At 41.1% G+C, this 18,036-nt stretch overlaps 3 protein-coding genes across 7 annotated transcripts; 1 reads left to right on the top strand and 2 right to left on the bottom strand.

Annotated features, from left to right (window-relative positions):
• Positions 1,149-3,601, bottom strand: LOC8081058. Of its 2 annotated transcripts, none has more exons than XM_021455221.1 (2): positions 2,773-3,601; positions 1,149-1,568 (listed from the first exon to the last, which is right to left on the bottom strand). In XM_021455221.1, the coding sequence occupies exon 1, from the start codon at positions 3,572-3,574 to the stop codon at positions 2,816-2,818; it is 759 nt and encodes a 252-aa protein (XP_021310896.1). In that variant the 5' UTR covers positions 3,575-3,601; the 3' UTR covers positions 1,149-1,568; positions 2,773-2,815. The 2 variants fall into 2 exon arrangements, with proteins under 2 accessions (XP_021310896.1, XP_002465361.2); XM_002465316.2 differs by having other exon boundaries at positions 1,149-1,554; positions 2,773-3,596.
• Positions 5,260-9,564, top strand: LOC8083713 (probable pre-mRNA-splicing factor ATP-dependent RNA helicase DEAH3). Of its 3 annotated transcripts, XM_021450148.1 has the most exons (7): positions 5,270-5,738; positions 6,211-6,398; positions 6,551-7,635; positions 8,257-8,382; positions 8,572-8,810; positions 8,895-9,013; positions 9,108-9,564. In XM_021450148.1, exons 1-7 carry the CDS (start codon positions 5,448-5,450, stop codon positions 9,226-9,228), a joined length of 2,169 nt encoding a protein of 722 aa, XP_021305823.1. In that variant the 5' UTR covers positions 5,270-5,447; the 3' UTR covers positions 9,229-9,564. The 3 variants fall into 3 exon arrangements, 2 of the variants coding, with proteins under 2 accessions (XP_021305823.1, XP_021305827.1); XM_021450152.1 differs by lacking the exon at positions 5,270-5,738 and having other exon boundaries at positions 6,258-6,398; positions 6,503-7,635; XR_002448695.1 differs by lacking the exons at positions 8,895-9,013; positions 9,108-9,564 and having other exon boundaries at positions 5,260-5,738; positions 8,147-8,382; positions 8,572-8,594.
• Positions 12,301-17,493, bottom strand: LOC8081057 (protein REDUCED WALL ACETYLATION 4). 2 transcript variants are annotated; one of them, XM_002465315.2, is made up of 15 exons: positions 17,303-17,493; positions 16,281-16,372; positions 15,741-15,878; positions 15,594-15,650; positions 15,441-15,513; positions 15,081-15,239; positions 14,398-14,547; positions 14,069-14,324; positions 13,864-13,979; positions 13,649-13,735; positions 13,488-13,576; positions 13,336-13,398; positions 13,176-13,232; positions 12,963-13,059; positions 12,301-12,882 (listed from the first exon to the last, which is right to left on the bottom strand). In XM_002465315.2, the coding sequence occupies exons 1-15, from the start codon at positions 17,369-17,371 to the stop codon at positions 12,724-12,726; spliced, it is 1,662 nt and encodes a 553-aa protein (XP_002465360.1). In that variant the 5' UTR covers positions 17,372-17,493; the 3' UTR covers positions 12,301-12,723. The 2 variants fall into 2 exon arrangements, with proteins under 2 accessions (XP_002465360.1, XP_021307483.1); XM_021451808.1 differs by having other exon boundaries at positions 15,741-15,875.

Here is an 18,036-nt window from a genome sequence, read left to right as displayed (position 1 = left end):
CCCTGTGGATACGATAAAACCTTTAACTGGGTAAAAGCTTCAACGGTATCCGTGCGCTTGCGGATTATCTGTGTGCGTATAAATACCATAGTACACTCTAGTGCCATGCTAGGGATGACAACCTAGTATTCAAGTGGTGTTAGCAAGTGTTAACAATAAACCATACAGAAAGTACTGTTGGTTGATTTATTGTGAGGGAAAAACACTGTTGAATGGCTGACAGATTCGACTGATAAGGTCAGCCATTCAAATCTGGATTTAAAGATGGATAATCCTCTCCACATTTTTCTTTTCTTTTTGACAACGATGGAGAAAAAGAAAACAGACAAGAACCCTAGAAAACAATAATTCAATGCGTCGTGGCGTCTGAATTGTCCACCAAGATAATAATTTACGTGGTTCTCATTTATGATATTTTTGGCACATGTAAAATGCGCCTCAATGAATTATGCTAGCTGTATCTTGGTGGAAAATTATCGAGCTAAAAAAGTTGCTTGCTCGATTTTTTATAAGTACGGAGTTGTTTTGCAACGCCTGGTGCGGTAAGCTAAAAATGCTTATATTATGCTATTTTTATTTAGTTGCCGCATACAATACTAAAACAAATAGTTTCTCTTTCGGTGTGAGAAAACAAACTTTCTGTTAAGAGCATACTCGTTTATCTAAAAAGTTATAGCTAAAAGTATTGTTCACTGATTTATTGTAAGAGAAAAATATTACTAACTGCTAGAAATAGTACGATTTATAACACAAGTGAAAGTTGCTTTGTTAAGGTCTTGTGGGATGTAAATCTGCTGTGCCGCTTCGAAGCTACAACAATTCTGCGATGATATTTCCAATTTTCAGAAACACTGAGGCCTTATTTACTTCTACCCAAAAACCTAAAATTTTTCAAGATTCTCTATCACATCGAATCTTTAAACGTATGCATGGAGTATTAAATATATATATGAAAATAAAGACTAATTACACAGTTTGGTCGAAATTGACAAGACGAATCTTTTAAGCTTAGTTAGTCCATAGTTGGACAATAATTATCACAAACAAACGAAAGTGCTACGGGATAATGAAATGTTTTCGTTGAGGAACTAAACACGGCCTGAAATGATGCAAAGAGCAGACTTCGGGAGTTATCGGAAGCACTGAAATGATGCAAAAGCAGACTTTGGTTATCGTTAGATATACTCAAATTGGTTCCACACGCATTGATTCGCATACAAAGCAATAATAGACTTCGGTTATCGTTGGATATGCTCACATTGGCTCCATACACATTGATTCGTATGAAAAGCAAATTATGCTCGATAGCGACGGAAAAGGAGGTTTACGAACTTAATAGCCAGGCAGCCACCCGTTCGGAATTGACACCACACCAGAGGTTGTGCCCCAGAAACGGTGTTTCGTCCTTATCCGGGCCCCGTCCAGCACCCAGCCACCCAATACTAGCTCCCGATAGCCGTTTTTTTTGCTGCACGGCACAGAAGACTGCCGGGGTAAATTCTTCCGTGCGTTTTGCTTGCCGGCGACAAACACCGAGGCCTTGTTTAGTTCATCCTGAAATTTAAAAACTTTTCAAGATTCTCCGTCATATCAAATCTTGTGGCACATGCATGAAACACTAAATATAAAAGAAAACAAAAACTAATTACACAGTTTGTCTGTAATTTACGAGACGAATCTTTTGAGTCTAATTAGTTTATGATTAGACAATATTTACCACAAACAAACAAAAATACTACGGTACCAAAATCCGAAATCTTTTCGGAATTAAACAAGGCCTGACTATGGGAGGTAGCGGCGTCTCTTCCTAGTTCGCTTGGCGCCGTGGCGGTGGCGGGCGCGGGGCGCCCCGACTGGGAGGGACCGCGGCTCCTGTGGGTTTCGGATGGGAGCATGATTGCTGCTGGCTGGCATCTGGGCGTTGTTGCTGTGCTACTGTAGTTACTACGGAGTACGTAGTAACGTACTACTAGAAGTAGGCTGGCTGATTTTGGCAGGAACGCTAATGCGACAAGAGTCGTGTCTGCAGGTGCTTGGAGTTGGCCCTTTGCATGTGGGATGGCACATACAATGGGATTATTATCGGGCATTCGACTCCAACAACAAAAATCGAAACCACATCCTGCCTCGGTGGCGGCAAAATACCGGAAGAGAGAAGATGTACGTACGGTTCCGTGTGCATTGCAGGCCCAAATGCTGAACCAACCCGTGGTTAGGATCTTCCCTGGCCGAGCGACTTCACGACGAGTATGGTCCAGACCAGGTAGTGGTGGATCATGCCCCAAGGAATAGGACGTGACAGTAGCACGAGGCCTGTACCTCCGGTTCTAGATGGGAGGAATGCCAATGCCAGAGGATGTCAAATGGCATAATTCTAGAATTCTGCTTAGGAGTACACTGGTACGCAACTGAAGCCACTGACTCGGGTGATTAAGATAAGAAGAAACTGGGATATTTTTCCCGCAACTAAAGTCGTCTCCGTTCCCACCACGCACCTACTACTAAAACCCTCCAATTTTAGTAACCCCCCTCCACAACTCTCGCTACAGTAGCCTGCTCCAAGTCATAGATCCCCAAATGGCGCACAACCGACGGTCAAATACAATCACAGATCACAGATCATATCCTAGTTACCATTGCCATGACAGTAACTCTTCTACCCAACAAAGTTCAAAACAAAACAAAACAAAATCTACCTAAGAAAGCTAATCCACCACAACCACACGCAGTAAAAACGAAGAAATCGCATGGAGATGGAGGAATCATCCATACTGGCAGCAGCAGCAGCACTTGCTCGGTGGCACTGCGAGGTTCATCAGAGCGTGCAGCCGCAGCAGAGGAAGAAGCAGCACATCATGGAGACGAGCGCGACGGACTCCACGGCCGTGACGACGCCCCAGAGCGCGGCGTCCACCAGGAGCGGCACGTCCCGCACGAGCTCGGGCCACCGCCGCGCCGACGCGCCGAGCTGCTCATCGGGGCGCGACCACTGCCACTGCCACCACTCCTGGACCTGGACCCGGAGGTGCGCGGGCGGCGAGGGGAGCAGCGCGGCCAGGCTGGGCAGGCCCAGGTCCGGCGGCCACCGGAGCACGGACACCAGCCTTCCCCCCATGGGCCCGCCGAGGCGAGGCCGCGCGGCGACGGCGGGCTCCACGCGCGCCGGCTGGTTCCCCACTTCCCCTCCTCCCTTCCTCTCGATCCCGGCGCTGGGGCAGGGCGCGCGCTGCGTCGGCCGTCGGTCGTCCGGTCGCTGTGGCGCAGCGGCTCTTCTGTTTAAGTGGCTCGAGGCGTCTTGTGTTGTTTGTTTGGTTGGTTTGACACTTTGTTTGGTCTTGACGGGGGGGCGATGATGTGATGGCGGTGTAACGTGTTCTACTGCTGCTCCCGTCTGCTCGTGGCGCGCCGTCGTGCTCGTGCTAGGCGTGGTGGAGGGGTGCGGGTTTTCTTTCTCCGCCACGAGGGGCGCATCGCATTCACGGCGGTGGGCCGGTGGGTCTGGCACTGAGGGCGATCGTCTGGGCTGCCCTGGGCCTGCAGGCCTGGTGCGCTCGGACGCACGAGGCCCATCCATTGCCTGATAGGTTTGTCATGTGGGTCAATCATCGTCGTGGCATAAACGGAGGACATGCTAAATTTCTGTACTTCATCATTAAGTTAGTTCCCAAAATTTTTCAACATTCTCAGTCAGATTAAATCTTTAAACACATGTATTAAATATAAATTTAAAAATAACTAATTACATAATTTATCTGTAATTTATGAGACGAATTTTTTGAAACTAGTTAGTCAATTGAACAATAAGTATCAAATACAAATGAAAGTGCTACAGTAGCCAAAACCAAAATTTTTCTCCAACCAAGCCTTGTTTAGTGTCTCCCCCCAAAAGTTACACCATCATCGAATGTTTAGACACATGCATAAAAATCATTAAATATATACTAAAAAATAACTAATTGCACAATATTACAACTACTTTGCGAAAGTCTAAGATTTGATAATAAAGTGCTATAGTAACACGTGTGCTAATAATAAAATAATTAGACTTAATAAATATGTCTCAGGTTTGCTGGCGAATTTTGTAATTTGTTTTTATTAGTATCTAAACACCCCATGAGATACTCTTATGTGATACCAGATGTGACATCTCAAAACTTTATACCCAGTGTACAAAAACAAAAGTGACTAAGTGAGGACCATCAATTTCGGCAACATTTTGCCTTTGCCACCTTCAGTGGAGCAAAGTCTCCGCTCTAAGAGTATCTATTTTTTCTCTCAAAAACATATAATTTTGTAACTCCTAAAAAAGTATTGAGAGAAAAATAAAAACATTTCTAAGAGTTTTCAATAATTCACTTCTAAAATAAAAGACAATTTGACATCACTATATTATTTCTAAATTATCATAATCATTTTCATATATTATTTTTTCTCTGGTACATTTGCATAGGGAATCATTTTTTACTCTCTACTCTTTCCCACACCCTTCCACCTTTAGAAGACGACGCCGAGAAGAGAGATGCTCGTGACAAAAGCTTCACACATTTTTATGCACGATGCCGTCCTATTTGCCAATTGTCAACAGATAGGGAAGAGACATGAGGTACTCTTGAAAATGAGTTTTTTTTTCTTTTTTCCAAAAAAATATGGATGAGAAATCGATATGGGATAATTCTCCATACTTTAAAACCCCTTTTGCAAAAATAAACACACTTGAAAAACTTTGTTTTAAAAAACATAAACATAAAAGGGGATGCATTTGCACATGTTTGTATTCGAACAGTTGTGGATGTGATCCTGATGGAGGCACACCCGCTTCTTTGTGTATGAGGTTTACCTAATTATTCAGAAAAATTCAGTTATGTTATTACATATTATGTCTATCTCGAAATAGAAGTCGCTATGAGATATATGTAAATCAAACTTTCTCAATTTGAATAAATTGGTAGAAAATACATGTAGTATTTATATTTCTAAATAAATTTATTATAAATATATATTTAATGGTCTATTTAATGATACTAATTATACATTATAAATATTAATATTTTTAATATATATTTAATTAAAAATAAAAACGTTTGATTTCTTAGGAGGCAAGAATCATATTTATTTTGCAACGGAGCCAGAACTTAGGAAAGGGCGAAAGGCACCTTGGATAACTGAAGGAACCCGCTTTCATAACTCCAAGAACCCGCCTTCGCACCGTCCTACTACTACTCCTATTGCTCGCTCGGCGCCTCGGCCTCACGCTCTCGCGGACCTGCTATTTGTCTGTGCAAAATTTCCCAAATATAAAATCGAACGACCTCCAGAACAAAGCTAGGGTTTGCCTCCCCCACCCTCCTCTCCTCCCGCTCTCCCGCCTCCTCCTGGGAACCGCGTGAGCCAAGGACCGCTCGTCGTCTCTCGCCTCCGCCGCAGCCGCCGCCGCAGCCGCCGCTGCCATGGGGACGGAGCGGAAGCGGAAGGTGAGCCTCTTCGACGTGGTCGACGAGACCTCCGTCTCCGCCAAGCTGGGCCGCGCCGCCTCCAACGGCGCCGCCGCCACCGCGGCGGGGGGCAACCCGTCTGTCAACCGGTGGAACGGGCGGCCCTACACGGCACGGTACTTCGAGATCCTCGAGAAGCGCCGCACGCTCCCCGTGTGGCAGCAGAAGGAGGAGTTCCTCCGCTCTCTCCGCGACAACCAGACCCTCATCCTCGTCGGTGAAACGGGAAGCGGGAAGACAACTCAGGTACCGCAAACGCTACAATACCCATACGCCTTCTCCTACGCGGCTATGCCCTGCTGATTAGGTTTCTGTCATGTTTGATTTTCTTATTAATTATATCGTTTGTAGCTAAGGTTAGGAGATAGTGCTATATAGATTGCCCAATCGTTCCTTTGGTAAAGTGGTCAGACATATTTGTGCACTTGTTTGCATGATTGAGGCCAGGTTATTGTTCGTTTTGTTCGTGTGAAGGGCTGATGGCTTTGTTATTATATTATATGGTATTTGTCCGTAGCCTTGCTCAACACTTGTGATGGTTTATTTGGGTTATATGCTGAGCAGATCCCCGATTAGGTTACTGGATGGCTTTGATTTTCTATTCTATCTATTGTTTATGGCCAAGGTCAGGGGATAGATGTTTTAGGGGCTAGCCACTTATGGGCAAGGCCAATTGGTCATTTGTTTATTAATGATTGATTTGCGTTATGTTGAACAGATCCCCCAATTTGTTCTTGAGGCGGAAGGCTTGAGTAACCGTTCCATGGTTGCTTGCACTCAGCCTCGGAGGGTTGCAGCAATGTCAGTCTCCAGGCGTGTGGCGGAGGAGATGGATGTTACTATTGGGGAAGAAGTGGGTTACAGCATTCGGTTTGAGGATTGCAGCAGCCACAAAACTGTTCTCAAGTAAGCCTTTTTATATGTCTCTATATGTTTCGTTTAAGAACATGATTAGATGCACTATCCTTTTGGCAGATTGATATGGAGTGTATGTTTCTTTTCTTTTTTAGGTATTCTGATCTAATCCTGTTGTGTTGAACACTATTGCTTCCTATCAGATATTTGACAGATGGTATGCTTTTGAGAGAAGCAATGGCAGACCCACTTTTAGAGAAGTACAAGGTGATTGTTCTTGATGAGGCTCATGAGAGGACTTTGGCAACAGATGTTCTGTTTGGGCTTCTAAAGGAGGTTCTAAAAAATAGACCAGATTTGAAGCTTGTTGTTATGAGCGCTACCCTTGAAGCAGAGAAATTCCAGGGTTACTTCAGTGGTGCACCCTTGATGAAGGTGCCTGGGAGACTTCATCCAGTTGAGATATTTTATACCCAAGAACCAGAGAGGGACTATCTAGAGGCTGCTATCAGGACAGTTGTGCAAATACATATGTGTGAACCTGCTGGTGATATCCTTGTATTCCTTACTGGAGAAGAGGAGATTGAGGATGCATGTCGGAAAATCAATAAGGAAATTAATAATATGGGAGATCAGGTTGGCACAGTTAAAGTCGTGCCTTTATACTCTACACTGCCTCCAGCCATGCAGCAGAAGATTTTTGAACCTGCTCCTGCCCCATTGAAGGAAGGAGGTCCTCCTGGAAGGAAAATTGTTGTCTCCACAAACATTGCTGAAACATCCTTAACTATAGATGGCATAGTTTATGTGATAGACCCAGGGTTTTCCAAACAGAAAGTTTACAACCCAAGAATAAGGGTGGAATCCCTCCTGGTGTCACCAATTTCTAAGGCAAGTGCTCATCAGAGAGCTGGTCGTGCTGGACGAACGCAACCTGGGAAGTGCTTTAGGCTATACACAGAGAAGAGTTTCAATGAGGATTTGCAACCACAGACATACCCAGAAATTCTTCGGTCGAACCTGGCAAATACAGTTCTGACCTTGAAGAAACTTGGAATTGATGATTTAGTACATTTTGACTTTATGGATCCTCCAGCGCCAGAAACTCTAATGAGGGCCTTAGAAGTTTTGAACTATTTGGGTGCACTAGATGATGAAGGTAATCTAACACAGTTAGGTGAGATGATGAGTGAGTTTCCCCTGGATCCACAAATGTCGAAGATGCTTGTCATCAGTCCAAAGTACAACTGTTCGAACGAGATCTTATCAATATCTGCCATGCTGTCAGGTATGTTAACAAATTGCAGTTCTAAAAATTATCTTGTCTATATGTTTATCTGGACTACTTTGCTTGTCAGTTCTGTTCAAGCGGAGTGCTAGGTTTTTATTATACTTCTTCCATCCCAAATTGTAAGTCATTCCAAGAATCTTGGAGAGTCAAAGCATCTCAAGTTTGACCAAAATTATAGAAAAAATTACAAAGTTTTGTGGCATCAAATAGATATGCTATGGAAATATAATTAATGAAGAACTTAATGATACTTAGTTGATATCATAAATGTTATTATCCTACCATATAAATTTGGTCAAACTTGAGATGCTTTGACTCCCAAAGATCCTTGGAATGACTTATAATTTGGGATGGAGGCAGTAGCATGTGAGCTTGCATGCATACTACTGCATGTGCACTTAGCATCATTTTCTTGTGCATTTCTTTAATCGGCTGTCATCAGCAACTGTCATTCACCTGGCTTCTTGAGCTATTGGTCGAAATGATCATACAGTTTAGGCTGATGCAGATAATTGCTGTTTGTTGAGTTATTCTGACAAAGCAAATGGTATCGTCTCGCCTCTTTGCATCTGCTGACCACCGTGGACTTCGTCTGTTATTACCATATTCTTTCTCTAGTACCCAATTGCTTCCTCCGGCCTAGGGAGGCTCAAAAGGCTGCTGATGAGGCGAAGGCTCGATTTGGCCATATTGATGGGGACCATCTGACGCTTCTGAATGTATACCATGCATACAAGCAAAACAGTAAGTCCATAAGCCTCTTTCAAATTCAATTACGGATGCATGTGGCTATTTGTTGGGCTTATGGACCCATCCTTGTTGAACCACCTGTTGAAAGTCAAAGTGAACCACTAATTTCAGTAGAGGCTTTGAGTTGTCTCAGTTGCTTCCATCGTTTTCCCTTCCTAACAGTTATTTTTATTGGCGATGCAGATGAAGATCCCCAGTGGTGTTACGAGAACTTTATCAATTCCAGAGCACTTAAGTCTGCAGACAATGTCAGACAACAGCTTGTTCGCATCATGACTAGATTCAACCTCAAGATGTGCAGCACGGATTTCAATAGCCGTGAGTACTATGTCAATATAAGGAAAGCCATGCTTGCAGGGTATTTCATGCAGGTCGCTCACCTGGAGCGAACTGGACATTACCTGACTGTAAAAGACAACCAGGTTTCTATTTTCCATGTTCAAAGAATCTTAAGTTTTCTTGCTTAGGGTGTGGTATATTGAAGTCTTGTAACCCTTCCTTGTTAGGTTGTCCATCTTCATCCCTCCAATTGTATGGACCATAAGCCAGAGTGGGTCATCTACAATGAATACGTCTTGACCACCAGGAATTTCATCCGCACAGTCACCGATATCGGTGGGGAATGGTGAGTTGCTACTACCTGAACAAAGCTGATCGTTTGTTTAGTTTGACCTTTTGAAGATGGATATGTTGATATTTTCTGTGTGACTTATGTGCAGGCTAATTGATATCGCGCCACATTACTATGATCTGAGCAATTTCCCGTCATGTGAGGCCAAGCGTGTTCTTGAGAGGCTGTATAACAAGCGGGAGAGGGAAAGAGCTTCAAATAGAGGCTGAAGTTGATACTACAAACCTGGTGAATCATAATTCCACAGCAGGTCTATCCAGAGCCCTTATACAAGCTTTGGTTGTCACAGATAGCCACCCCATTTGGCATAGGCAAAGGCGTCACCATGACGTCTTCTACACCGTATTGCCTATTGTGTTTCATCAGCATGATCATTATGTAGACATCCTCAGAAATCCTTTAGCAGCTCAATTAGTTGTGATGCAGATTAATTGTGTGCCAATCTCCTTGTTTTTGTATGCATCAGAAATTTATATTTTTTGTTTCTATGTGGTTAACTGGTTATCCTTTGGTTGGAATGAAAATTCACTGATTTTGGTTTATTATCTTAGCTGGGGTTATGTATGCCTATTATGCCTACTTCCGGATGCAAGAGGAAGGGTTGAACGAGGTTGGCACTGAAGAAAAGTTTCTGTCCCCCCATTTTTTAATATAATACTTTCTGTGTGATACGTCAAGGATAGGCGATATAAGAGCATCTCTCTAATAGTTTGGTAAACAACTAACCGTCTATAATTTTTTTTTGGAAAAAGTCTACATAACCCCCCAAACTATCTAAGGTGGAATACTTTACCCCTCAAAGTATAAAACCGGATATTCTACCCCCTGAACTTTTAAAACCGGTCAAATAACCCCTTCGAGTGGTTTTAGAGGATAGTTTTGTCTTTTTTTTTTATTTATTTACGCTGAATTTTTGAAAAATCATAATAAATCATAGAAAAATCATAAAATAAAAAAATTCAATTTTGTTGGACTCCTGATGAGTAGATCTATATAGTGAATATATAATATGATATACTTTAGTATAAAGTTTTTTCTGTAGCTTTAAATCTATGTTTTTCTGTAATTAATTAAAATAATTCATATATGTAGTTCCTATGGTCCAATTGTGGTAAAATTTTTATGGTAGGCTCATTATTGTATGCTTGAACTATGGTAAAAATTTCATACTCATTGGATCACATATAACTTAGTTATAGATAAAGCATAGATTTAACAAGAATAAAGCTAAATAAATCTATAACTAAATTTTACTTGATCCAATGGATACGAAACTTTTACCATAGTTCAAGCATACAATAATGAGTCCACCATAAAAAATTTACCACAATTGAACCATTGGAACTACATATATGAATTATTCTTTTTAATTATAGAAAAACATAGATTTAAATCTACAACCAAAACTTTGTACTAAAGTATACCATATTATATATTCATTGTGTAGATCTACTCATCAGAAGTCCAACAAAATTGAACTTTTCATTTTATGATTTTTCTGTGATTTATTATGATTTTTCAAAGATTCAGCGGAAATAAATAAAAAAGAAAAAGACAAAACCACCCTCTAAAACCACTCGAGGGGGTTATTGACCGGTTTTGAAAGTTCAGGGGGTAAAATATCCAATTTTATACTTTGGGGGGTAAAGTATTCCATCTTAGATAGTTTAGGGGGTTATGTAGACTTTTTCCATTTTTTTTAGCAAAACGAGGAAAACCCCTCTGCAACAATTTGTTATTCTTATTTTTTTATCTTTTCTAACTTGGTATATTTTCCTATTTAGTACGCAAATATGTGTACGGGTTCAGTGTTTGGCATCGGTCTTTCTTTTCATGTTCAGTGGGGCTCTTTGTTTGCTTAGTGAAGCTCTTCGTTTTGTTAGCTAGTTTTGAGAGGTTTGGAAACGAAATTTGCTAAACTGCTGGAGATGAGATTTTTTTCCCCTCTTTCTATATTATTTTGGGAGTTGACAAGAAACAAGATTTAGGGAACAAATTTTGCTAAACGGTTGGAGATGCTCTAACATGCTTAGGCAGAAAGAAATTAGATTGATGATACCAAAAAAACAATTGGATTGTGTTTATCTAATGTGTGTCAAAATGGAAACTTTTATAGTGGGTACAATGTTAGCACTTGCCGGGCATGTTTTCCTGGCTACTATGGCGCCAAAAACGGCCAGCACACGTGGCGAGATTTGCTGCTTTAGATCATGCAAAAGCTTGTGGTGTTCCTAACTTTATTTTCAGTTCAAACACTGGCTGAGATTTGCCGCTGTAGATCAGTGCAAAAGCTTGTGGTATGCCAATCTTCATTTGCAATTCAGACAATATGCCAGTCAGTGGCAGTGTAGCGGAGAACCAAATGCGTCCTCTGTGCCTTCCTTACCCGGTTATCATCTTTTTGATAACTTTGAACAACACGGTTTATTTCTAAATATCTGATGATTTTGCTTTGATCCAAGTCAAACCATTAGAAGCTAAAAAAAAAACACCACTCATTTAAATTGTAAGTCGTTTTGCCTTTTTCTAAATCCTAGCTTTTATTATGTTTTTTTGAATGAACATAGCTTTTATTATGTATCTAAATTTAATGTATATCTAAGTACGCGACAAAAATTATATATTAAAAAAGGTAGAACGACCTACAATCTAGAATGAAGTTCATTTCGTTTCAAATTATAAGTCGTCTTGCTTTTCTTTGTTCATCCATTTTGCTATGTATCTAGACATTTATATTTAGATGTATACTCCATCCGTTCTAAAATAAGTGTCATTTGCGTTTCTCGAGAAATAATTTTGACTAAATATATATTTAAAAATATTAATATTTATAGTACATAATTAGTATCATTAGAAAGATCTTGGAGTCTAGTTTTTTTAAACAAATTTAATTTATTTGGAGATACAAATATTGCATATATTTTCTATAAATTGGGTCAAACCCGTGGCATGAAAACCTAAAACAACATTTAATTTGGGACAAAATGACTTATAATTTAAAAAGGAAGAAGTCAGAAAGTGCTAATGTTTACAAGACTAAAAGAGAATTATTATGTCATAAATACTGATGTTTTTTTCAATAAATTTAGTCAAAGTAAATTTGTTTCATTTAGAATAAATCTTAATCATCAATTATTTTGGGACAGTATAATGCTTCTGTGTTCACAAGTTAAAATAACGTGACACGGGTTTTAAGGATAGGGAAACCATGAACGCTTTCAGAGTTTCAGGAATATGCATATGCATTCAAAGCAAGCAGCCATTGCAGGACGACTCCCTAGTAACCGGAGGAAAAATATGAGGCCTCTGACTTTCATGCTTTAAACCCCCCCAAAAAAGGAGGAACCATTCTGTCTATTTCAAGCTTTTAAACAAAACAAGGAACAAAATCTGATTTTCACAGCTGACGTGATCACTCGCTAAGTCGGTTTGCGTTCCAACGCCTATACAGGGATATATATATATATTTTTTTTATCATATCCCCTCTTGGGATTGGGGTTCACTCATATGTTACACTCTTCGAGATCTTCTGCCTTGCACAGCAATTTTTTCCTTCACCATGTAACTCAGATAAAACCCGAGTCCAGTGACTGAAATAGCAGCCCCCCTAGCAGTGCGTGCTGTGTCGCCTTAAATTTGCTCTGTCGATCAGGCTTTGTCGTTGTAACTAATTGAACAAAAGAAAGGGCAATAACTAGACTTCCTAGTATCCTGCAATGCCAATTAGAACAAATGATACAAAGTACAGTGCAGCCGAAATGGCAGCTCCTGCCACAAAATTGTATGAGAGGCGCTTGTTGTCACGATTTGGTACAAATACCGTCTTCAAGGTATTAGTCAATTCGAAGAGCCTATGGGAAACCTGCATTGGTAATACATGACAACGTGTAAGTTGCTGCAGACTATCGTCTTTGGTATCTTACATAGGGCAGATCTACATACCGCAACATATATCGCAGTAGTGAGCATGAAATTGAGCAGTGGATAATTTGGGATTATTGACAATAGCCATTTTGGTTGCCCATTGGGCACACTTGATCTGCACAAGTTAACAAAGCAAACGAGACAACATCAGTGATTGACAATGTGAAGAAGTTTTTCTTTCATTGGTGCAAATGGAAGGACGAACTACAAAGAGAAACAGCAAATGGTTACCTGAGCCAGATATGGAACTGAGATATGTATGTCTCTAGTGTAATCTTTCCAAGCCAGCTGGAACAGCCAAATGAACAAATACAGGAGTCACATATTCGCACAACAAGACACAAAAGTTAAAAATAAAAGGTACAGCACATTACACAAAACCAAAACTTACGCAAATAGTGTGAAGGAGAAGCTCCTGAATTCTTGAGTGAAGTTGCGTAGGCATATATAGACACTTTTGAGTACACACACAGCCATGCAGCAAATCAGATTTTGCACACTTAAAGACCCCCAAAAAGTGCATTAGAAAGTTAAGGTACATACGTTATGGGGATCCAGGAAGTATATGGATGCAGCTTGTTGTAAGTAATCTTATCCAGCTTATAAATGTATTCATACCACAAATAACCAGCCTGCGATCAACACACAGCATGTGTTACCGAAAGTAAGGTGTTTTAAAAAATCATCAGGTGTTTGATAATTACCATCAATGACACTGTAACTATTGAGGCCTTAATATAGAGTTTGGTTCTCATTTCAGTTTCTTCCAGCTTCTCCATCCACTTCTCAACCTGAGACAGGATATTTCATCAATGCCAAAATACAACTTTCTTTTGCTCTCTTTCAAACAATTCTAAGCTGTCTCTGAATATAAAGATACAGCACAGCTACAATAAAAAACATATGGTCGAAAACATACAGTTGGATGGTAATATGCATATATCATCCCAATAATCCAAATGTAGCGATCCAGTCCAGATCGGAATTGCCATTCATGCAACCGGGGGAGATCTGGTTTAGAAGGATCGGTATAGCCTGCATACAAAGGCAAATAGCATTGGCCATCTTTTGGAAGGAAAATGCAAGGGATATCATACCACAAAAGGTTTGGGAAGGAAACTTACCTAGAAGAAATGTGAATGGGCTCCATACTATGTCAAAGACACCTGGAACTTCCCAAACCAGGACAACCACCAAGAAGCAAGCAACAAATTTCATTGCCATCACTGATCTAATCTCATTATATTTGTTTAGAATTCCAAGAGCACCATAAACCATGAGGGTGAAAAGGGTGTGCATAGGACAAATATAATAGAGTGTATAGTCATTGTTCAGGACAATGCAGCAGAATATCACAAAGAAATTGAGGCGCCACATCATCTGTTGCAGGTGCAACTATGTTAGGAAAACTCTAATGTAAAGAATCAGGAACAGTGGGGGTGTAAAGATGCACCTGAGCAAATCTTCCAAGACTGAAATCCTTCCTCACATAATAATAAGAGAAATTGCCAAATCCAGTCATCCAGACATATGCAGCAATGAACACACGGATTGCATTGTAGATTTCTTTAGCATTGAAGTAATGGTACATCAAGAATAGCACCTGGAAATTAGATAAGGTAATGCTGAAGACTGTTGCAGGCTGCTAGTGGTAGGACAGAAGTTGAACCCAATATCATACAGTCCATAAAAGGAAATTCTTGAGAAAATCAAAATTACATGCAACTTAGGGCAGAGAAATGAACCTTCACAAGGCAGTGTGGTGTAAAAGTTAGCATGGCAAAGCTTTGGTGGTAGGACAGGTCAAAACCCTATGTTTCACAATTAATGGGTGCTAATGACCAAATAGCTTATTTGCAACTCAAGAGAGGTCCATAACCATGAATGGACCATCAAGAGCATGACAAACCAAACATGCTACTATGCTAGCTGTGCCAGATGAGAGTACATGCTTATAACTGCATACATCATACTTCTATAGTTCTTTTTTTTAAAACGATACTTCTATAGTTCTGATGTACCTATGCTCATACATGAAACATAGCTACTCACCCAACTATGTTTATGGGCAATTATTAAAAATAATTGTTTCTGAGACCCAGGAAACACTGCAGAAGATAAAAGTATGATAAGTACCTGCATCCAACCCTTCCATTCTTCGGTTTGATGCCTATTCAAGTACAGTATAGATTTTCCTGTGAATGCTGACTTGTCCTGATGGACCTTAAAGGAAGTCATAGCTGCTACGATGATAAGAAGAAAGTAGAGGAAAAGGAACAGATCTCGGCTGTAATTCTGCAGACGAAGCATACAAATAAAAAGGTTGGTGGATTAAAGCGTTACACTATATATAACAATGGCACATGAAGAATGCACTGGGATATTTTTCATCAATCTGAATAATTCAGAATTGAAAGGTTATATCAAATGGCAATTTTATTAATATGTCAATTAGGCACATGGCCAAACGGTGTAACAATATCAGCACAACAGTACCTTGGCAGACTCTCCGAGCAAGTTTGTACGATCACATATGTAAAAATAAAGTAGATACCCTCCAAACTCAGATCTGAAAACACCAATGCAATCCAGTTAGCAGAATAGTGCAACTAGGAAGCATGAATGATTGGAGGAGCAACTGTAGCTTACATTGCCCTCAGTGTTAAACGGTTCTCCAGAAGAAGCATCTGGTCCATGAAGATAAGTCTGTTGAACCCAACATTTTCCTTTTGTCAGAGATTCAATGCCTTCAAATTCTGATGTTGAGAAATTGTAAATTTGTAATTTATAGAGAACCTGAGTATTTGTGATGTGAGGGAAGTGTAAGCTGGCTTTGCAACCACTGCTTGGCCGCCCTCCTCCAACAACATTGTCTGGTCTTCTGCTTTGACTGAAATGTTATCCATTACTGCTAGATTGACATCTGAATGTCTACTGACAAAGATGAAGATCCAGAAACTCAAATAAGACTCTTATAGTTATAGATGGTTATTATTGTGATGTTACTATATATACTGCATCTCAGTCAAAGCAACATGTAAGAGTGCATTGCAATAGGCATCCCAGGACTTCCAAAATACAGAAAGCACTGCAAGGGTAGGACATCTAGAGATAAGGTTCTTTTAACACAGGCATTTTTTTTCTCGCAGAAAACATTAGAAATAATATATACTACCTAGAGTCAGTATTACTTAATGTTTCAAGAGCCATGTTAACTTGTAGTCAGTTGTGTTTGGTGGTAAGAAACAACAAGCAATACTGACAGGAGTACCATTATAGCACTTAGAATGTTTACAAAAATAGCAGATTCTCAGGATCAAACTAACATTTACTTACGTTTTAATAGAAGCAGTATTCTTCCTATGGAAGAGAACCTCAGCATACGCCCATGCTGCGAAAACCCATAGAAAGCCCAGAATAGCAGAAACCTGCACGAAAAGCAAAACAAAGATCACTTAGTTCCAGAGATGGGGTCCCAAATAAAATAAACATTATATTGCTAGAACTTAATGGCAGCCTTAAGGCCCGAGATCTCCAGATCCACAAACTGCATACAGAAGCAATTTGCAAATTCTCCAACCTTTAAACCCTAAAACCCAGAATATACCAATTTTCAAGCAGCACTGCTGAGAGGAACCGCCACCTTATATTTGGTGCAATAACAGCAAAGCTGACATCAACCTGACCAGCCCTATTTGATCCACCACAAGACCACAACACAAGAAAGAAGAAACTAGCCACAAACAAACAATCCACATTAGAACTTGTTTGGATGCACTCATATCCAACTCAATCCACGTGTGTAGGAGTGGATTGGAATCGAAATTAAACTAAGTTCCACCCGAGTCCACTCCAACCTACATGGATTGAGGTGGATACGATACGAGTGCATCAAAACAAGACCTTAGCATACACGAACTTCACACTTGCATTGGCAGTAAGTTGCACCAACCGACCAACGGGACACGTGCACCCAACAACATTCAACGATCACAGCACCCCTCAAATTTGGCAACTACTGTGCCAAGCCCGCAGCATATGATCCAATCGCTCAACCCGCGCGAGAAATTCCAGACGCGTCGCATCTCCAGCGCTTCTCCGCGATCACCAAAAGCTCATAAGCCAGCGCGCGATTCAGCACCGCAACCGCGTACGAACCCACCCAGCCGGCGCCCGTCCCATTCCCCCGCTGCCCGCTTCCCGTGCCCCCAAATCGAGCCACCCATCTCAGCAACCTGGCTCCAATAGTCTCGAAACGACGGGAATTCCCAGGGGGTGCCGCACTGCGGAGAGCAGCAATTTCCGGTCCAGAGCCCGGCGGAACGGATCGAGGAGGCGCGAGTTAGGGCTCGGCTCACCTGGCCGGGCGTGACGGAGGTCGAGGGCTCCATGGCGAGCCTGCCCGCGGACGCGACAGCCTCCGCCATTCCTCTACAGCATCCGCCGGCCCGAGCCCCCCCGCTCGGATCCAAACCCAGGCGAGCAACGCCAACACGAGGACGGAAATTAGGTGAGAGAAAAAGAAATAAGCGCGGGTTTATGTGAGAGGAAATGGGACTCGCCGGTTTAAAGCGTCGTCTGGTGGTGCACGACCAGATGTGCGCGTAGGGAGTGGGAGTCTCTCTGAGGCTGCCATGTGGGACTAGGAACGAGTACTTTTGGTACTACAGCCACTGACTGTGGGACCGGGAGAAACACCCTGAGCCGCGGGACCCGCAGACGGTGGGTCTCAAAAGTGACGGTGTAACTAAAAAGTGGCCGGCCCGGAGTTAGGTTGGTTTAGGTGAGACGTGAGGTAATAATAGGTTGGGGGGAAAATATTTCTAGTTTTCTTTTGAAATACGCAAACGGAGTGCAGAATGCTCCTTGTTTACTTTAAAAAAAATTATAAAATAAGAATAGTAATACTTTTATTATATTTAATAAATATTGTCCAATCATAAATTAATTAGGTTCAAAAGATTCGTCTCGCAAATTACAGGTAAAACTATACAATTAGTTATTATTTTTATTTTTATTTAATGTTCTATGCATGTGCCGCAAATTTCGATGTAACTGGGAATTTAAAACTTTTTACAAATTTTTTTGGGTA

The sequence above is a fragment of the Sorghum bicolor genome, chromosome 1 (genome assembly GCF_000003195.3).
Source record: "Sorghum bicolor cultivar BTx623 chromosome 1, Sorghum_bicolor_NCBIv3, whole genome shotgun sequence".
In the NCBI taxonomy this organism is placed as follows: Eukaryota; Viridiplantae; Streptophyta; class Magnoliopsida; order Poales; family Poaceae; genus Sorghum; species Sorghum bicolor.
Note: the sequence above shows the minus strand (reverse complement) of the source record. Positions and strands in the feature narration are given on the sequence as shown.

Bases quoted from the DNA above. Each gene is read 5' to 3' on its own strand.
- LOC8081058 (XM_021455221.1), bottom strand. From the start codon at position 3,574: ATGGATGGGCCTCGTGCGTCCGAGCGCACCAGGCCTGCAGGCCCAGGG.
- LOC8083713 (XM_021450148.1), top strand. From the start codon at position 5,448: ATGGGGACGGAGCGGAAGCGGAAGGTGAGCCTCTTCGACGTGGTCGAC. The intron at 5,739-6,210 runs GTACCGCAAACG...TATGTTGAACAG, and splicing joins GAAGCGGGAAGACAACTCAG to ATCCCCCAATTTGTTCTTGA. The intron at 8,811-8,894 runs GTTTCTATTTTC...CTTCCTTGTTAG, and splicing joins TGACTGTAAAAGACAACCAG to GTTGTCCATCTTCATCCCTC.
- LOC8081057 (XM_002465315.2), bottom strand. From the start codon at position 17,371: ATGGCGGAGGCTGTCGCGTCCGCGGGCAGGCTCGCCATGGAGCCCTCG. The intron at 13,233-13,335 runs GTAAGTTTTGGT...TGGCTGTTCCAG, and splicing joins TTCTCCTTCACACTATTTGC to CTGGCTTGGAAAGATTACAC. The intron at 12,883-12,962 runs GTATGTAGATCT...TTACCAATGCAG, and splicing joins CTACTGCGATATATGTTGCG to GTTTCCCATAGGCTCTTCGA.